This window comes from Bos javanicus, chromosome 18, assembly GCF_032452875.1.
Source record: "Bos javanicus breed banteng chromosome 18, ARS-OSU_banteng_1.0, whole genome shotgun sequence".
In the NCBI taxonomy this organism is placed as follows: domain Eukaryota; kingdom Metazoa; phylum Chordata; class Mammalia; order Artiodactyla; family Bovidae; genus Bos; species Bos javanicus.
In genome coordinates, this window is record NC_083885.1 from 64,567,168 (window position 1) to 64,583,209 (window position 16,042).

The 16,042-nt window shown below is 51.6% G+C and overlaps 1 protein-coding gene across 1 annotated transcript; it reads right to left on the reverse strand.

The window, feature by feature from the left end:
• Positions 1–1,929: 1,929 nt before the first annotated feature.
• On the reverse strand, positions 1,930–15,032 carry LOC133229507 (uncharacterized). Its single transcript, XM_061385872.1, has 7 exons — positions 14,976–15,032; positions 14,501–14,657; positions 13,731–13,782; positions 9,089–9,285; positions 4,670–4,759; positions 4,263–4,345; positions 1,930–2,374 (listed from the first exon to the last, which is right to left on the reverse strand). The coding sequence occupies exons 1-7, from the start codon at positions 15,030–15,032 to the stop codon at positions 2,192–2,194; spliced, it is 819 nt and encodes a 272-aa protein (XP_061241856.1). The 3' UTR covers positions 1,930–2,191.
• Positions 15,033–16,042: the final 1,010 nt, after the last annotated feature.

Here is a 16,042-nt window from a genome sequence, read left to right on the forward strand (position 1 = left end):
TGTCCATGGAATTCTCCAGGCAAGAATACTGGAGTGGGTTGCCATTTCCTTCTCTAGGGGAGTCTTCCCCACCACAGAATTCAAACCTGGGTCTCCTGCATCAGAGGCAGATTCTTTACCACCTGAGCCACCAGGAAAGCCCAGACCTGACCCATATGACTCTTTATCATTTTTTTTTTTTTTGGTGAGGACTTTTGCATGTGAATGAAATGTTTTTCTATGATAAGCAGAAGCATATGCAGAGTTTAGAAACTATTCCAGCGGTTGGGCTTACGGTCAGTTACCTACGTGGAGGACTACTGGCTTAGTTTGGTGGATTTCTCTTCACCAATGCTCTCATTGGATGGGCCTTAAGAAACTTATTCTAGAGGAAAGAAATATTCTTCTGCTGGGGCCGTTTTTTAAACTGAAGTATAGTTGGTTTATATTAGTTTTGGGTGAACAGCACAGTGATTTAATATTTTTATAGATTATTTTATTATTTACAGTAGATTATTTATATGATTTAAAGTTATTAAACTCACTGCAAAATAATGGCTATATTTCCCTGTGCTGTATAATACACCCTTGTTGCTTATTTGCCTTATACATAGTAGTGTGTGCCTCTTAATCAGATACCCATCTCTTGGCCCTCCTCCCCTCCCGAGTGACCACTAGTTTATTCTCTACATCCGTGACTGTGTGTTAGTCATGCAGTTATGTCCAACTCTTTGGGTCCCCATGGGCTGTAGCCCGCCAGGCTCCTCTGTCCACGGGATCCTCCAGGCAAGAATACTGGAGTGGGTTGCCATTCCCTTCCCCAGGGGATCTTCCTGACCGAGGGATTGAACCCAGGTCTCACACACTGCAGGCAGATTCTTTATCATCTGGGCCACCAGGGAAGCCTTCAGTGAGTTTCTATTTTGTTCTATTCATTTGTCTGTTTTATTGTTTGGATGCCACATGTAAGTAATAATATAGAGAGTATTTATCTTTCTCTGTCTGACTTATTTCACTAAGCCTAATACTTTGGCCATCTCATGCGAAGAGTTGACTCATTGGAAAAGACCCTGATGCTGGGAGGGATTGGGGGCAGGAGGAGAAGGGGACGACAGAGGATGAGATGGCTGGATGGCATCACTGACTCGATGGACGTGAGTCTGAGCGAACTCCGGGAGTTGGTGATGGACAGGGAGGCCTGGCGTGCTGCGACTCATGGGGTCGAGAAGAGTCGGACACGACTGAGCGACTGAACTGAACTGAACTGAACTGAATACCTTCCATGTCCATCCACATTGTTGCAAATGGCAGAATTTCATTCTTTTTTTATGACTGAGTAGTATTTCAGTGTGTGTGTGTGTGTGTGTGTAAGATGTTATATGTGTAGGGATCCAACCCACAGCTCCTGCATTGGAATTTCAGAGTTTTAACCACTGGAAGAAGTCCAAAGAAATGTTCATTATTGTAAATATTTGCTTAAAGGCAGGAGATCCTCATCAGTGGGAGAGAGATACAGAATTGAAGAGTAAATTTTTTTCACTCATGTGTTCATCACAGGCTAGTGCTGGGGGTAAATGAACATACCAGACCCGGTCAGCAGTGGACATAATGGCCATTCTCCTTTGCTATAACAATAGGAGTTATTAGCTGACACAAGATTGCTCAGCTTCTCTTGCAGCTACTTATGGTCATGTGACTAGGCTGTGGCCAATGAGGTTTAAGGAAAAGTGGTCTGGGCATCTTGGAGGAGTTTCCCTTTGAGGGTCTAAAGTGTGTCTTCCCTTCCCCTCATCGTCCCCCTTCCCCCTAAGCCAGAACGTGGGCTTGGTGTGGGGGGTGAGCCCTCTCCAGCCACAGAGCCCCCAGGTCAAAGGACCCTGGCCGCCCAGCTCCACAGGGTGGCCACACCTTGGCCCCTGAGAGGTTAACACACAAACCACCCACACGAGAGACATGGCAAGCTGGGTTTATTGAGGCTGCTGTATTGGCGGTCTCACATCACAGTAGTCCAGCACGCGCCTCTGGGGAGGGTGCAGGTGCTCTGGAGCAGGGGCAGGGGTGGGGTGGGGAGAGCACAGGTGCTCTGGAGCGGGGTGGGGGGGGGAGTGCAGGTGCTCTGGAGCAGGGGCGGGGGGGGGGGGTGGAGAGCTCAGGTGCTCTGGAGCAGGGGGGTGGGGGTGAGGGGGTGGGGGGGACAGGGCACCCTCGGCATCTAGGAGAGGCAGAGGATGCTGAGACAGCACAGGGGACACTCCCACGCCTGGATCTCCTCGTGGTCCACGCCAGGCTTGGAGGGGGAGCTGCAGCTCAAGCCGGGTTTCGAGGTGTCGGGGTCAGACTGGGAATCAGAGTCAGAGTCATCCGTTTCCAGGTAGTAAGCGAAGCAGACACTCGGCTGGAAGGAGAGAGAACAGAGAAGCAAGAGGGGAATGTTACGCCGGGGGCGTCCATTCACCCTTAGTGTGGGAGCTGAGCCCTGGCACCCAAGGGCGACCACTGGGGGCTGGATTCCAAGTTGCTTACAAACAGCTGGGGGCTCCGGGGCAAATGACCTGACCTTCCCCCACTTCCGTTTATAATTCTATTTAATGAAATAAAAGTAACTACTCCCTCAGGGCCAGGTGAGGACTGAACAGGATAATCCAAGAAAAGGATGGTTAATGTCTGATGCTTAGTGAGAGAGGGTTTTGCGCCTACCCAGTGCCCTCATCTTTGCAAAACCATCCTGCCTCTCTTCCCAGGAGTCTCAGCCTCCACACTAAGGATATTTTGGGTCCAGATCATCCTTTGCAGTGGGGGTCAGGGGGCCATGCTGGGCATTGCAGGGTGTTGAGAGATATCTCTGGCCTCTACCTGTAGGGTTCCCTGGTGGCTCAGTGATAAAGAGTCCACATGCAATGCAGGAGACCCAGGTTCGATCCCTGGGTTGCATGCCTGGGTCAGGAAGATCCCCTGGAGAAGGGAATGCCTACCCACTCCAGTATTCTTGTCTAGAGAATCCCATGGACAGAGGAGCCTGGTGGGCTACAGTCCATGGGGTCGCAAAGAGTCGGACACAACTGAGCAACTAACATTTTCACACTTTCACAAGAAGATACATTACTAAGCACAATATCTGGCCCAGAATGGACCCTGTGATCTGGGGGCAAGAATGAAAACAAGGCAGCATGTAGCTAATTCATGAAACAGGAATATGGACAGAGATTAGATGAAGGTGTGTCTCAAGGTGAAAAGCCGGAATGTTAAAACAGCCCACACTTATGCAAGAGTATATTCTATATCTAAGGTCATAAAGACTGAGGAACGCATGTATAAATATATTTATTAGATAGAACAAGCAAATAAAATATTAACAGTTGGTGAATTTGGATGAACTTTATACCATTTTTGCAAAACCTGTGACTCTCACATTCTTTTCTAATAAGATTTCTAATGAGTCCTTCCTGGGACTGTTGCAGGCACTAACAGGAAAGACTTTCTTGCAGACATCTGACCCTCTGCCTCCCCTCACCCCTCTCACCAGGGTCCCTCCAGGCTCCCCTCCTGCCTCTTAAGCAGACGCCTCACTGGCCAAGTGTGAGTCATGTGCCAGCCAAGGACCAATCACCAGGAACCTTAGCATTGCCGGCTCTGATTCGTTAGGGGCGTACCTGGAACTGCTCTGAGGATGGGATCATATCCATTCAAAGTGCATGGAGACAGGTGGTCCCCCCAGAAAAGTCAAGGGGGTTAGTAGGAGGAGGACTGCTACCTAGGTGGATAAGGCCACACCTGCCTCCACAGGAGGGAGCGTTCCCTAATTCATTCCTTCCTTTAATCAGCCCGAGTGTATAGAGTGCCGGACACGGGTTACATCTGTGCTAGGCAGAGGGGGATATGTCACTGAACAATGGAGGAGGGTCCTGCCCCCATAGAACTACTCTAGGAGGGAAGACAGATGATGAACACACAGATACAAGGTATGTTCTCAGGTAGCAATAATAACACTGACGAAAATTCAGTAAGGCAGAGGCTTAGAGCCAGATCCGGAGGAAGAGTGTAAGGGAGGCTTCATGAAGGAGGTGACATTGGAGCAGAAGTTGGAATTAGGAAAGAGAGGAGGCAGGAAAGAGGGCAGCATCTCCAAGAAAACCACCCGCCAGAGGATTGGGGCCACATCCTCAAGGGTATACAAGGGATGCCTAGCCACCCACAGGTTCTCCTGGGCAGAGAGGGTGATGTATGCGCCTTTCTTCTCAGAACCAAGGGGGCTCCGGTAAAAGTGACGAAAGAAGCAGGCTTACCAAGGGACAGATGGGCAGGAACTTGGCTGACATCTTCCCCTCCTCTTTGTTTAGCAGATCATCAGGGTTCTCAGAAGGCAGGGCTGAGTGGGGAAGAAAGAGGCGTGAGGCCATTGTGCCCTCTGAGGCTTGAGAAACTCAGTAACAAGGTCTTTATCATGAAACCAGTGATGAAACTCACCCGTGTTGAGCACTTGTCATGTGCCAGGCATGCTTTTCAGCATTTTACAAGCAGGGGAGTCATGGAACCTACTACAGGAGGTAGTGTCTGGCGGTTCCTCCCAGGCACTGCTCAGGGACCTCCCTCCTTTAGAGGAGCCAGGGGCAGATATTTGGGGCTGGAGACCCACGGCCCGGACACCTCCCCACTCCCGCCTGCCACAGTTTCTGCCCCACGCGGGTCTCACCTCCTTTTTCCGGAGGTCTGGTCTGCACCTCCTCGGTCTCCTGGCCCTCGATGGTGCTCAGAGGCAGCATCATGGCACCACAGGTGCTCCCTGCAGACAGGACACACAGCAGTTAGTGCCTGGGCGGTGGAGCCGGGGGGCCCGGGTGTGGCTCTCAGAGCTCGGGTGGACTCAGACAGCTCCATCCCCTCCCACGTCTCTGGGTCCCCAGCATCCAAGGGGACGTGCTGGCAACGGCTCCTGCTGGTTTCCTCCAAGGCCCAGGGTGTGATCTGGGGAGAGCGGTTGTCATGGCGCCTGGCAAGAACAAGGGCAGGGCTCGTGGTACCTGGGGCTCACCCCCCTTTAAAACTAGAACAACTGTGGCACCAAGTGCTGGGACCAGGAAGCTGCAGCTCGGCTAACTGGGTATCCAAAGGGCCTCTGGAGTCTGGCATACAGCAGGCACTCAGTAAGTGCGCTCGTGGAGCCATCCCAGTGCTGTTTCAGCTCTGTCCCAAGGCTACCAGGCAGCCTGCCCAAGGGGTTCAGACAGGCCCTCCCGGGTCCAGGTACAGGAGGCTTCAGTCCTGCCCTCAGGACCGCGGTGAGGGGAGGGGCCGGGCCCTAGCCCTGGGGCGGGGCCGGCCCTGCAGGGAAGGGGCTCCGCCCCAGCATCACTTCGGCCCCAGAATCACCCCGGGCAGGACGTGGGCCATATGTCTGGGGTGAGAACTGGGGGATTCCAGCCTGCCAGTCACTAGCTGGGGATCTCAAGATTTAACAACAGCAACAAGAAAGACAGCACCCTGAGATTTGCGTTTCAGACACACAGATCACTTTTTAGCATAAGTATCTGCAAACACTGCATGGCTCATGTCACTAATGACATAAAAATTCATTTTGTATTTATTCTTCTAAATTTTGTTTCAGTATTGGCAAGTCCCATGGAATATGTGGGACGTACTTATACTAAAAGGTGGAGAAGGAAATGGCAATCCACTCCAGTACTATGGACAGAGGAGCCTGGTAGGCTACAGTCCATGGGGTCGCAAAGAGTCGGACACGACTGAGCGACTTCACTCACTTACTATACGAAAAGGTAATTCATTATTTATCTGAAATTTCCATTTAAGTATTTATCATATATTTTACCTGGAAAGCCCCAGTTTGGGGGTATTTAACCTCTTGTGCTGTCAGCTTTCCCCTCCACAAAATGAGCAGAATGATGAAACGTGAGAATTAAATAGGATTCAATGCATGTCAAGTGTTGAGAACACAGTCTGACCCAGACCAAGGCAGTCCTGTGTCGGCTCCAACTCTATCGCTGTTGGGGGAGGAGGTCAGGGGGCCTCCCCGCACCGGCTCCCACCCACCTTCCCTGAATCACTGTCTCTGATGCTGGGACCCTCCAGCCTGACCTCTGACCTCCCCAGTGCCCCTCCCCACCAGTCCAGGGCCTCCTTTTGGGTCAGGTCGTCCGGGGGAGAGGAACCCTGCAAGAGGGAGAAGCCCCCCGGGTCACTGAGCTGCTGAGGCACAGGGACAAGGGGCGGGTCACCAGGTCAGGTGGGCTTCAGAACTGGGCCGGCCCTCTGGGGCCCTCAGAGCTGGGACGACCCCCCAGGAACGCGGTGACCCTCGGGGCCTCTCCCGCGCTCCGGCTCTCCAGGACGCTCTCCAGGCGGCTGGGGCACCAGGGGCGCCCAGAGGTTTATTCTAAAGAACCGAGAGCCGCCTGCGGACACGCCGCCCCGCCGGCCCGGGCGCTCTGAGAGGCGCTCCCCGCGCGCGGCAGGTGCGCGCAGGGCCGCGGGGGGCGGGAAGCGCGCGGAAGCTCGCCGGCGCGCCCAAGCCCCGGCCGCCCCGCGCACCGGGCGCCCTCCGCGGCCCGCGCTGACCCCGCTCTCTGAGGCCCCGTGACCGCCTGGCTCTCACAGCACCCTCCGCGCATCCCTCCCGCCTCCTCCGCAAACAGCAGAGTCCCGGGTCCGCGCCCCCCGCCCCCCAGAACCTCGGGGGGCACGACCCGGGCTCCCCCCGCCTGCCCTGGAGGGGACCCCCGCCTCCGGACACCCCAGCCTCCTGTGTCCCGTCCAGGCTCCCCTCCTCCCTCGGACTCGAGCCGCCCCGCGGCTCACGAGGGTCTGAGGACGCCCCCCGCCCTCAGGGGAGCCGGGGTTCCTGCAGGGCCCGCACCGCGCGCGCGCGCCCCGGCGTCTCGGGGCCCCCAGGCAGCAGCCCAGAGCGCGCCCGCACCTCCTCCCGGGGCGCTCGCCCCCTGCGGGGACCCCCTCGCCCCGCGCGGCGCAGACCCCTCGGAGCTTCGGCCACGGGACTGACCTCCGGACCCAGGGTACCCAGACTCTGTCCCGGCCGCTGGGCAGGGGCGGGCGGGCTTGCTCAGCGCGTGTCCTTGGCGCTGGAGCCACGCTGGCTCTGGAGATGCGAAGGGATGCCGTGGACAAACTCGCGTGAATGAACGCGGCTGAGTCGCTCACAGACACGCATAAACCCCCACCCCCGCCCCTAAACACAAGTCAGGTGGTTAACACAGTCTCTGACACCCGCACAGGCGTCCGATTGTTCACCGCAATTTCATTATTCGTGGGGAGGGTCCCGGGCCTCTTCCTCCAGGAAGACCCCCAGCCTGCCAGCATCACTGTCCCTCTTCTGAGGTGTCCCTGCTGGACCTCAGCGCACAGCCCTCCCCCCAGCACCCCTCCCCCACTGTCCAGGCCAGGCCTTCCTGGGAAAGGCACAGAGGCTCGGGCTTCAGAGACCCAGGGGTGGGGGGCGCTGGGGACCCCTCGGGGGTGGGGGTGGGTCCTGCAGGATCACAGACACACAGTGACTCCCTCTCGGGAGCTGACCCCCTGCCCGGGACTCACAGGAGGACACTCTCAGCAACTCCCAGACACACCCCTGGCCCCAGAGCCCCACGTGCGCAAATGAAGACACACTTGTAGATCCTGAAACACACGCAGATGGGCAGTAACATCCTGAGGTTCGGGGAAGCTCAGGCACACGCATACACACACACAGATGTGCAGATACAGCTTCAAATACTGGGCACTTCCAGGCACACACACGGAGGACACACACCTTTGCACACTTAGATCTCAAAGGACACCCTAGGGGACACCCAGACCACCTCTGTCTGACACCCCAGGGTCCACCCTATGTCTCACCTGGGGACCCACCCCCAGAGGCCTCCCCCTCTCAGACCCCCGTCACTCCCCTTTACACTCTCTCCAGATGGTTTTCTTTAAACCTCAGAATCACTCCTTTGGGAGTATAGGCTTGGAAAAAATTGAAACCTACGAGGAAATCAAATCAGACAGATATGCAGAAATCCATCCACAGAAATCCGGGCCTGCAGACACACACATACCTGGAAAACCAGTCACCCTCTCAGCCTCCAGGCCTTTCAAAACAGTAAAAGGCCCTCGCTCCCCCACATGCAAATATGTAGATTCAGATTCATACAACTCCAATCTGTAGGTAACCCACATGGACACGTACACACACACTTGTAGACACACACATGTTTCAGATAAACACCTCAGACACCGGGGAATGAAGACTTAGCACCCAGGGCTGCGCCCTCTCACACGTGTGCACCAGCCATGCTCCCAGCCCCCACCCTCAGCCCAGCATCCTGCTCATACCCACTGCAAGCTCAAAAACCCTTCTAAAACCCCAAACTTCACACCCACTCTGGGGAACACTCAGGTGCCTCCTGAGGCCTCTCTGCAGCCCCAACGCCCCCTACAAACTGCCTCAGGTGTTCCCTGCAAGTCGTTTATACTTGCCCCATCCAGCCAAGTTCATCACTGGCCCTCTTAACTCTCAATGCACCCATCCAGCGTCCGGGAGGCCCCCGAATACCGCCTGCCACCGCCATCAGATTAGCACGCCCTTCACAGAGTGAGCTGCTCGAATTCAGACACACAGTCAGACTCGGTTCCACGCGCCGCCCACACCCCCTAGGCGCCCTCAGACTGCACCTGTCAGAGCAGGTGCGGACTCTCACAGACGCCTCGCAAAGTCAGAATCCTTACAGTGTGGAATCCCACGAAGTCTCCCGCCCTGGGACGCGCAGACAAGGCCACACACTCCGAGTCAGTCCCACGCACCCCGGGCATCCACATGGCCCCCTCCCCCCATGACAGGCTCACCTCGCACCCTGACACGCTCACTCACTCACACCCACCACCCCAGACCCTTCACCCTCGGAGATACAACAGGTCAGGGAGGGGTGGCCCAGGACCCAGCCGCTGTCACCCCCCAGAGCGCGCAGCTGAGCCACCCCGCTTCCTCCGACCCTCTCCCCACGCTCCACGGACAGAGACAAAGCACCCCAAAACACGCACTCTCTCTCCCTTTGCCCTCCCCCCGCACCAGCCCACCTCCCATCCTCTCCTGCCGCAAACTCACCGCTCGCCCGCACTGTCTGCCTCGTCTCTGAGCCGAATGCGGGTGGGCGGAATTCAAACCTGGACCTAAGTGCACCCAGCGCCGCCCACCGAACTACAAGTCCCAGAAGGCACCGCGCCTCGCCGACGCCAGCCTCCCTGTGTCTGCTAAGGAGCCCGAGGTAGGGTGGCGCGCCAGGACCGCTGGGAAATGTAGTCCTGAAACCGAAGGCGTGGTGGAGGTGGTGGGGAGGGGTACCACGTGGTTTGTCTCCTTTCACCCTAGCCCTGGGTTCCTGCAGCTGGAGAGAGCTTTACCTTCATCTGTAGGTATGAAGGGCGAGTAGGGGGGGAACTTCATGCTCAGCACCTCATCCGCTTACCAGAGGGTAAAGTAGCATCACGGACTCAATGGACATGAGTTTGAACAGAATCCGTGACATGGTGAAGGACAGGCAAGCGTGGCATGCTACAGTCCACGGGATCGCAAAGAGTCAGACACGACTGAGCGACTGAACAACAATGACCAAAGTAGCATAGAGGTCCCTAGAGACCCTGCCTCAAAACTTCCAGCACCCCTGAGCAGCCTTGCACCGCCAAGAGCAGTGTGTACTCAATAAAAGGCAAAACACTGCATTCAACAATATCACAAGTTTATGCAGATTTTGTATGAGAGTAATTTAAACATAGATTTCAAACAGTACCTTAAAAATAGATGCTCGTGTCTGATGTAGACATTTGAACACTGGCTATCTGGCAATATTAAGAAATTATTTTAAGTGTAATAGTGGTATTGGGAATAGTTTTTTAAAAAGAGTTGTCTGGTGAATATGTACTGGGATTCCAGGATGGCTTAACACCTGCAAATCAATAAATGATACAATATTAAGAGACAAAGATAAAGATCATATTATCATCTCAGTAGATGAAAAAAAAGCACTGGACAAAATTTAATACCCTTTCACGATAAAAAGTCCCAATACACTGGGTATAGAAGGAGTGAGCCTTAACTTAATAAAGGCCATTTATAACAAGCCAACAGCTAACATCACATAAGTGGTGAATGGCTGAAAGTTTTTCCTGTAAGATCTGAAATAAGACATGAATGCTTATTCTTAGAAGGCAATGGCAACCCACTCCAGTACTCTTGCCTGGAAAATCCCATGGATGGAGAACCCTGGTAGGCTGCAGTCCATGGGGTCGCTAAGAGTCGGATACGACTGAATGTCTTCACTTTCACTTTTCACTTTCATGCATTGGAGAAGGCAGTGGCAACCCACTCCAGTGTTCTTGCCTGGAGAATCCCAGGGATGGGGGAGCCTGACAGAGTCAGACACAACTGAAGCAACTTAGCAGCAGCAGCAGCTTATTCTTACCAATCCTATTCTACATAATACTAGAAGCACTAGCCAGAGCAATTAGGCAAGAAAAAAGAAACAAAAGGCATTCAAATCAGAAAGTAAGAAGTAAAATAGATATTTAAATGAAAATCCTAAATACTCCACCAAAAATCTGTTAGAACTAACACACAAATTCAATAAAGTTGCAGGGTAAACATTAACACTCAAAAATCAGTAGCACTTCCATATACTAAAAACAAACTATCTGAAAAAGAAATTAAGAAACAATCCTATTTCTAAAACCATCAAAAAGAGAAAATACTTAAGAATAAATTTACCAAAGAGGTGAAAGCTCTGTGCACTGGAAAATATAAAACACTGCAGAAAGGAATCAAGTGAGTGAGTGAGTGAAGTCACTCAGTCGTGTCCGAGTCTTTGCGACCCCATGGACTGTAGCCTACAAGGCTCCTCTGTCCATGGAATTTTCCAGGCAAGAGTACTGGAGTGGGGTGCCATTTCCTAGACAGACATAAATGGGACAATACACCATGTTCATTGATTGGAAGAATTAATACTGTTTAAATTTCTATTCTATCCAAAGCAATCTTCAAATTCAATGCAATCCCTATCAAAATTCCATAGCATTTTAACAGAAATAGAAAATAAATCCTGAAATTCAGATGAAACTACAAAAGACCTGACTAGCCCATACAATCTTGAGCAAGAAAAGACAATTTTGGAACTATCACATTTCTTGATGAAAAAAGAAAAAAACCTTGTAAATCTACAGCAGTAACAATGGTATGGAACCAGCATTGAAACAGACATAGAGCAATGGAACAGAATAGTCAGAAATAAGGGCATTCATCTTCAGATCTTCAATAAAGTTGCTAAGACCACACAGTGGGGCACAAAGTTCAGTTCAGTCGCTCAGTTGTGTCCGACTCTTTGCGACCCCATGAACTGCAGCACGCCAGGCCTCTGTGTCCATCACCAACTCCCGGAGTCCACCCAAACCCATGTCCATCGAGTCGGTGATGCCATCCAACCATCTTATCCTCTGTTGTCCCCTTCTCCTCCTGCCTTCAATCTTTCCCAGCATCAGGGTCTTTTCAAATGAGTCTGCTCTTTGCATCAGGTGGCCAAAGTATTGGAGTTTCAGCTTCAACATCAGTCCTTCCAATGAACACCCAGGGCTGATCTCCTTCACAATGGACTGGTTGGACCTCCTTGTAGTCCAAGGGACTCTCAAGAGTCTTCTCCAGCACCATAGTTCAAAAGCATCAATTTTTTGGCACTCAGCTTTCTTCACAGTCCAACTCTCACATCCATACATGACCACTGGAAAAACCATAGCCTTGACTAGATGGACCTTTGCTGGCAAAGTAATGTCTCTGCTTTTTAATATGCTGTCTAGGTTGATCATAACTTTCCTTCCAAGTAGTAAGCAACTTTTAATTTCATGGCTGCAGTCACCATCTGCAGTGATTTTGGAGCCCCCCAAAATAAAGTCAGCCACTGTTTCCACTGTTTATCCATCTATTTGCCATGAAGTGATGGGACCAGATGCCATGATCTTAGTTTTCTGAATGTTGAGCTTTAAGTCAGCTTTTTCACTCTCCTCTTTCACTTTCATCAAGAGGCTCTTTAGTTCTTCACTTTCTGCCATAAGGGTGGTCTGCATATCTGAGGTTATTGATATTTCTCCTGGCAATCTTGATTCCAGCCTGTGCTTCCTCCAGCCCAGTGTTTCTCATGATGTACTCTGCATCTAAGTTAAATAAGCAGGGTGACAATATACAGCCTTGACGTACTCCTTTTCCTATTTGGAACCAGTCTGTTGTTCCATGTCCAGTTCTAACTGTTGCTTCCTGACCTGCATACAGGTTTCTTAAGAGGCAGGTCAGGTGGTCTGGTATTCCCATCTTTTGAAGAATTTTCCACAGTTTATGGTGATCCACACAGTAAAAGGCTTTGGCACAGTCAATAAAGCAGAAATAGATGTTTTTCTGGAACTCTCTTGCTTTTTCAATGATCCAGCAGATGTTGACAATTTGATCTCTGGTTCCTCTGCCTTTTCTAAATCCAGCTTGAACATCTGGAAGTTCACAGTTCATGTACTGTTGAAGCCTGGCTTAGAGAATTTTGAGCACTACTTTATTAGCATGTGAGATGAGTGCAATTGTGCAGTAGTTTGAACACTCTTTGGCATTGCTTTTCTTTGGGATTGGAATGAAAACTGACCTTTTCCAGTCCTGTGGCCATTGCTGAGTTTTCCAAAAATGCTGGCATATTGAGTGCAGTGCATTCACAGCATCATCTTTTAGGGTTTGAAATAGCTCAACTGGAATCCCATCACCTCCAGTAGCTTTGTTTGTAGTGATGCTTTCTAAGGCCCACTTGACTTTGCATTCCAGGATGTCTGGCTCTAGGTGAGTGATCATACCATCGTGATTATCTGAGTCATGAAGATCTTTTTTGTACAGTTCTTCTGTGTATTCTTGCCACCTCTTCTTCGTATCTTCTGCTTCTGTTAGGTCTATACCATTTCTGTCCTTTATTGTGTCCATCTTTGTGTGGAAAGTTCCCTTGGTATCTCTAGTTTTCTTGAAGAGATCTCTAGTCTTTCCCATTCTTTGTTTTCCTCTGTTTCTTTGCACTGATCACCGAGGAAGGTTTTCTTATCTCTCCTTGCTATTCTTTGGAACGCTGCATTCAAATAGGTATATGTTTGCTTTTCTCCTTTGCTTTTCACTTCTCTTTTCACAGCTATTTATAAGGCTTCCTCAGACAGCCATTTTGCTTTTTTTGCATTTCTTTTCTTGGGGATGGTCTTCATCACTACCTCCTGTACAATGTCACAAACCTCCATCCATAGTTCTTCAGGCACTCTATCAGATCTAATCCCTTGAATCTGTTTCTCACTTCCACTGTATAATCAGAAGGGATTTGATTTAGTCATACCTGAATCGTCTAGTGGTTTTCCCTACTCTCTTCAATTTAAGTCTGTATTCGAGGGAAATGCAAACTAAAAGAATAAGAGGGTCTTTCCTGGCAGTCCGGTGGTTAAAGACTCTGAGCTTCCTGTTCAGGGGGCACAGGTTCGAGCCCTGGTTGAGAAGCTAAAATCCCACCTGCCTCGTAGCCAAAAACACACACGAGAGATAGCACCGCATACCTGTCAGGATGGCTATTATCCAAAAAGACGAAAGATAACTAATGTTAAGGATGTGGAGAAAAGAGAACTCGCATACTTTTGGAGGAAATACAAGCTGATACAGCTACTATGGAAAATAGTGTGGTATACATACTGCATGATCTCACTTATATGTGGGATTTAAGACAGTCAAGCTCTTAGAATAGTCGTTGCCAGTGTCTGGGAAGTGTGGTGGATGAAGGGGTGTGGCCCAAAATGTATAAAGGTTTAGTTATGCTGGATGAATAAGTTCTGGAGTTCTAATGTACAGCTTGGTGACTTTAGTTAATACTACTGTATTGTATACTTGAAATTTGCCAAAAGAGTAGACCTCTCTTCTTGCTGCCCCCCAAAAGATAACCATGTGAGGTGATGGATGTGTTACTTATTTTGATTGCGATAATTATTATACAATATATATGGAATCAAAACATTACATTGTAAACCTTAAATAGATAAAGCTTTTTCATATTAAAGGTGAACACCAGACTACTGGTATATTTTAAATTAATTCATTTTTTGGCTGCACTGGGTTTTTGCCTCGACTCCGGCCTTCTCTAGTTGCTGAGAGCAGGGCCAGCCCTCTAGTTGTGGTTTGGGAGTCTCTCGCTGCGGGGGGTCCTTTGAGGGGCCACCGCGCCCACTGCAGGATCTGACTACACCAGCCATACTTCTTTTTTAAACTTATTTTGTATTGGGGTGTAGCTGTGATAGTTTAGGTGAACAGCAAAGGGACTCAGCCACATATATACACATGCACCCATTTGCCCCCAAACTCCCCTCCCATCCAGGCTGCCGCTTAACCCTGAGCAGAGTTCCCTGTGCTCTAATAGGTCCCTGTTGGGTCTGCATTTTGAATCTAGCCGTGTGTGCACATGTGCATCCCAAGCTCCCTAACCATCCCCCTCCATCCTTTCCCCCACAACCATAAGCTTGTTCTCTGAGTCTGCGTATGCTTCCTCCGTTTCAGTACAGGGGTTCAGCCCATCCCAAAGGACATCAGAGAGCGTTTCGACAGCTGCCGCTCCCACAGGCAGCGCCCCCTGCTTCCCATCCTGCAAGAGGGAGGTGATGGATGAGGAGTGTTTTCAAGGGCTTGGAGCTTCAGAGGGGTCCGAAGTCTTCCAGACGCCACCTTTCTGATCGCCAGGATTCCATTTCTCCCGGGGCTGCCTAAGCTTTTGTCGCTGGAGACAGGGCAGGGCTATGGACGCGGCCGAGCACAGTCAGAGAGGACCCGCAGCGTCCTGTTTCCTGCCTTAAACCCACCTGTGGCTTTCACCTGGACATCCTTCGCAGTCCCGGGGTTTGTGACAGTTGCTGTCAAGCCCTCCCGTCCCCGCCCCCCCAAGCAGAGGAGCCAGAGGACTGACGTCCGGGTGGTACGTAGGGATCTTACTGCCACGTGCCTCAGTCTTCACGGTCCCCATCCCTGTCCCGGGGCCCGATCCTGAGTTTTTCAGAGTATCCCAGTTTCCCTCAGGGTTTATGATGTCCAGCCCACTCTGTGTCTCCCTTAGGGCTCTTTGGGGCTACAAATGACCAACTACAAATGGCCAAGTAGAGGGAGGGAGAAGCCTGCCGGGACAGTGTGCTCAGAGAAAGAATGGGGGGCACTGATGCGTGGTCAGCGCCGACCTTGAGACGGGGAGGGGCCGGGAATTGATCCTTCTCAGCAGACTTGCCAGTTCCCAGGGAAGGGAAAAGGATTCGGGGCCAGGGAAAACACCAAGAACTGGGTGACAAAGTCAGCTCGTGGGAGAGGCGTTCTTAGGGAGAGCACAGGGCAGTGCCACCAAGAGCCCCAGGCGCCGGGCGCCCAGCCTCCCTGGCGCACCGGCCGGCCCCTGGTCTGGGTCTGACGGGACCGCGGGGACCCAGGAGCGTAGTCAGCTGAGGCCAGGGAGGGGTCTGGCTCGGGGAATAAGCGTGTGGCAGGGGCACCGGGGAGCTGTCTGAGAGGGCAAGCGCTGGCCAGGCAAGCCCCAGCGACCCTCACCTTTTCCCTTCCTACAGGTTGTCTGTTAGTGATGAACTCTGCAGGAAGTCAGCCTTAAAAGAGAACTGACCCCTTGCCCTGACGATCTTGGACACCCCGGAAGGATTATTGAAGCTGTGACTCGAGAGCTGGTCAGGCACCTTCAGACAGATCCATTCAGCTTCAGGGGAGTTAGGGACACGCACTTTATGTAATAGGTCTTCTGGCGGCTCAGATGGTAAAGAAGCTGCCTACAGTGCAGGAGACGGGTTGGGAAGATCCCCTGGAGGAGGAAATGGCAACCCACCCCAGTATTCTTGCCTGAAGAACTCCATGGACACAGGAGCCAGGTGGGCTGCAGACCCTGGGGTCACAGTCAGACACGACTGAATACAAAGGGATTCCAAATCACAGTACTAACATTCTTTTTATGTTACGGGGATCATTCTTGTTTGTGTTTGA

Coding starts and splice junctions, on each gene's coding strand:
- LOC133229507 (XM_061385872.1), bottom strand. CDS start 15,032: ATGGGGACCGTGAAGACTGAGGCACGTGGCAGTAAGATCCCTACGTAC. Junction 9,286..13,730: donor GTCTTAAATCCCACATATAA/GTGAGATCATGC, acceptor CTTCGGTTTCAG/GACTACATTTCCCAGCGGTC. Junction 2,375..4,262: donor TCCTGCCCATCTGTCCCTTG/GTAAGCCTGCTT, acceptor CTCTCCTTCCAG/CCGAGTGTCTGCTTCGCTTA.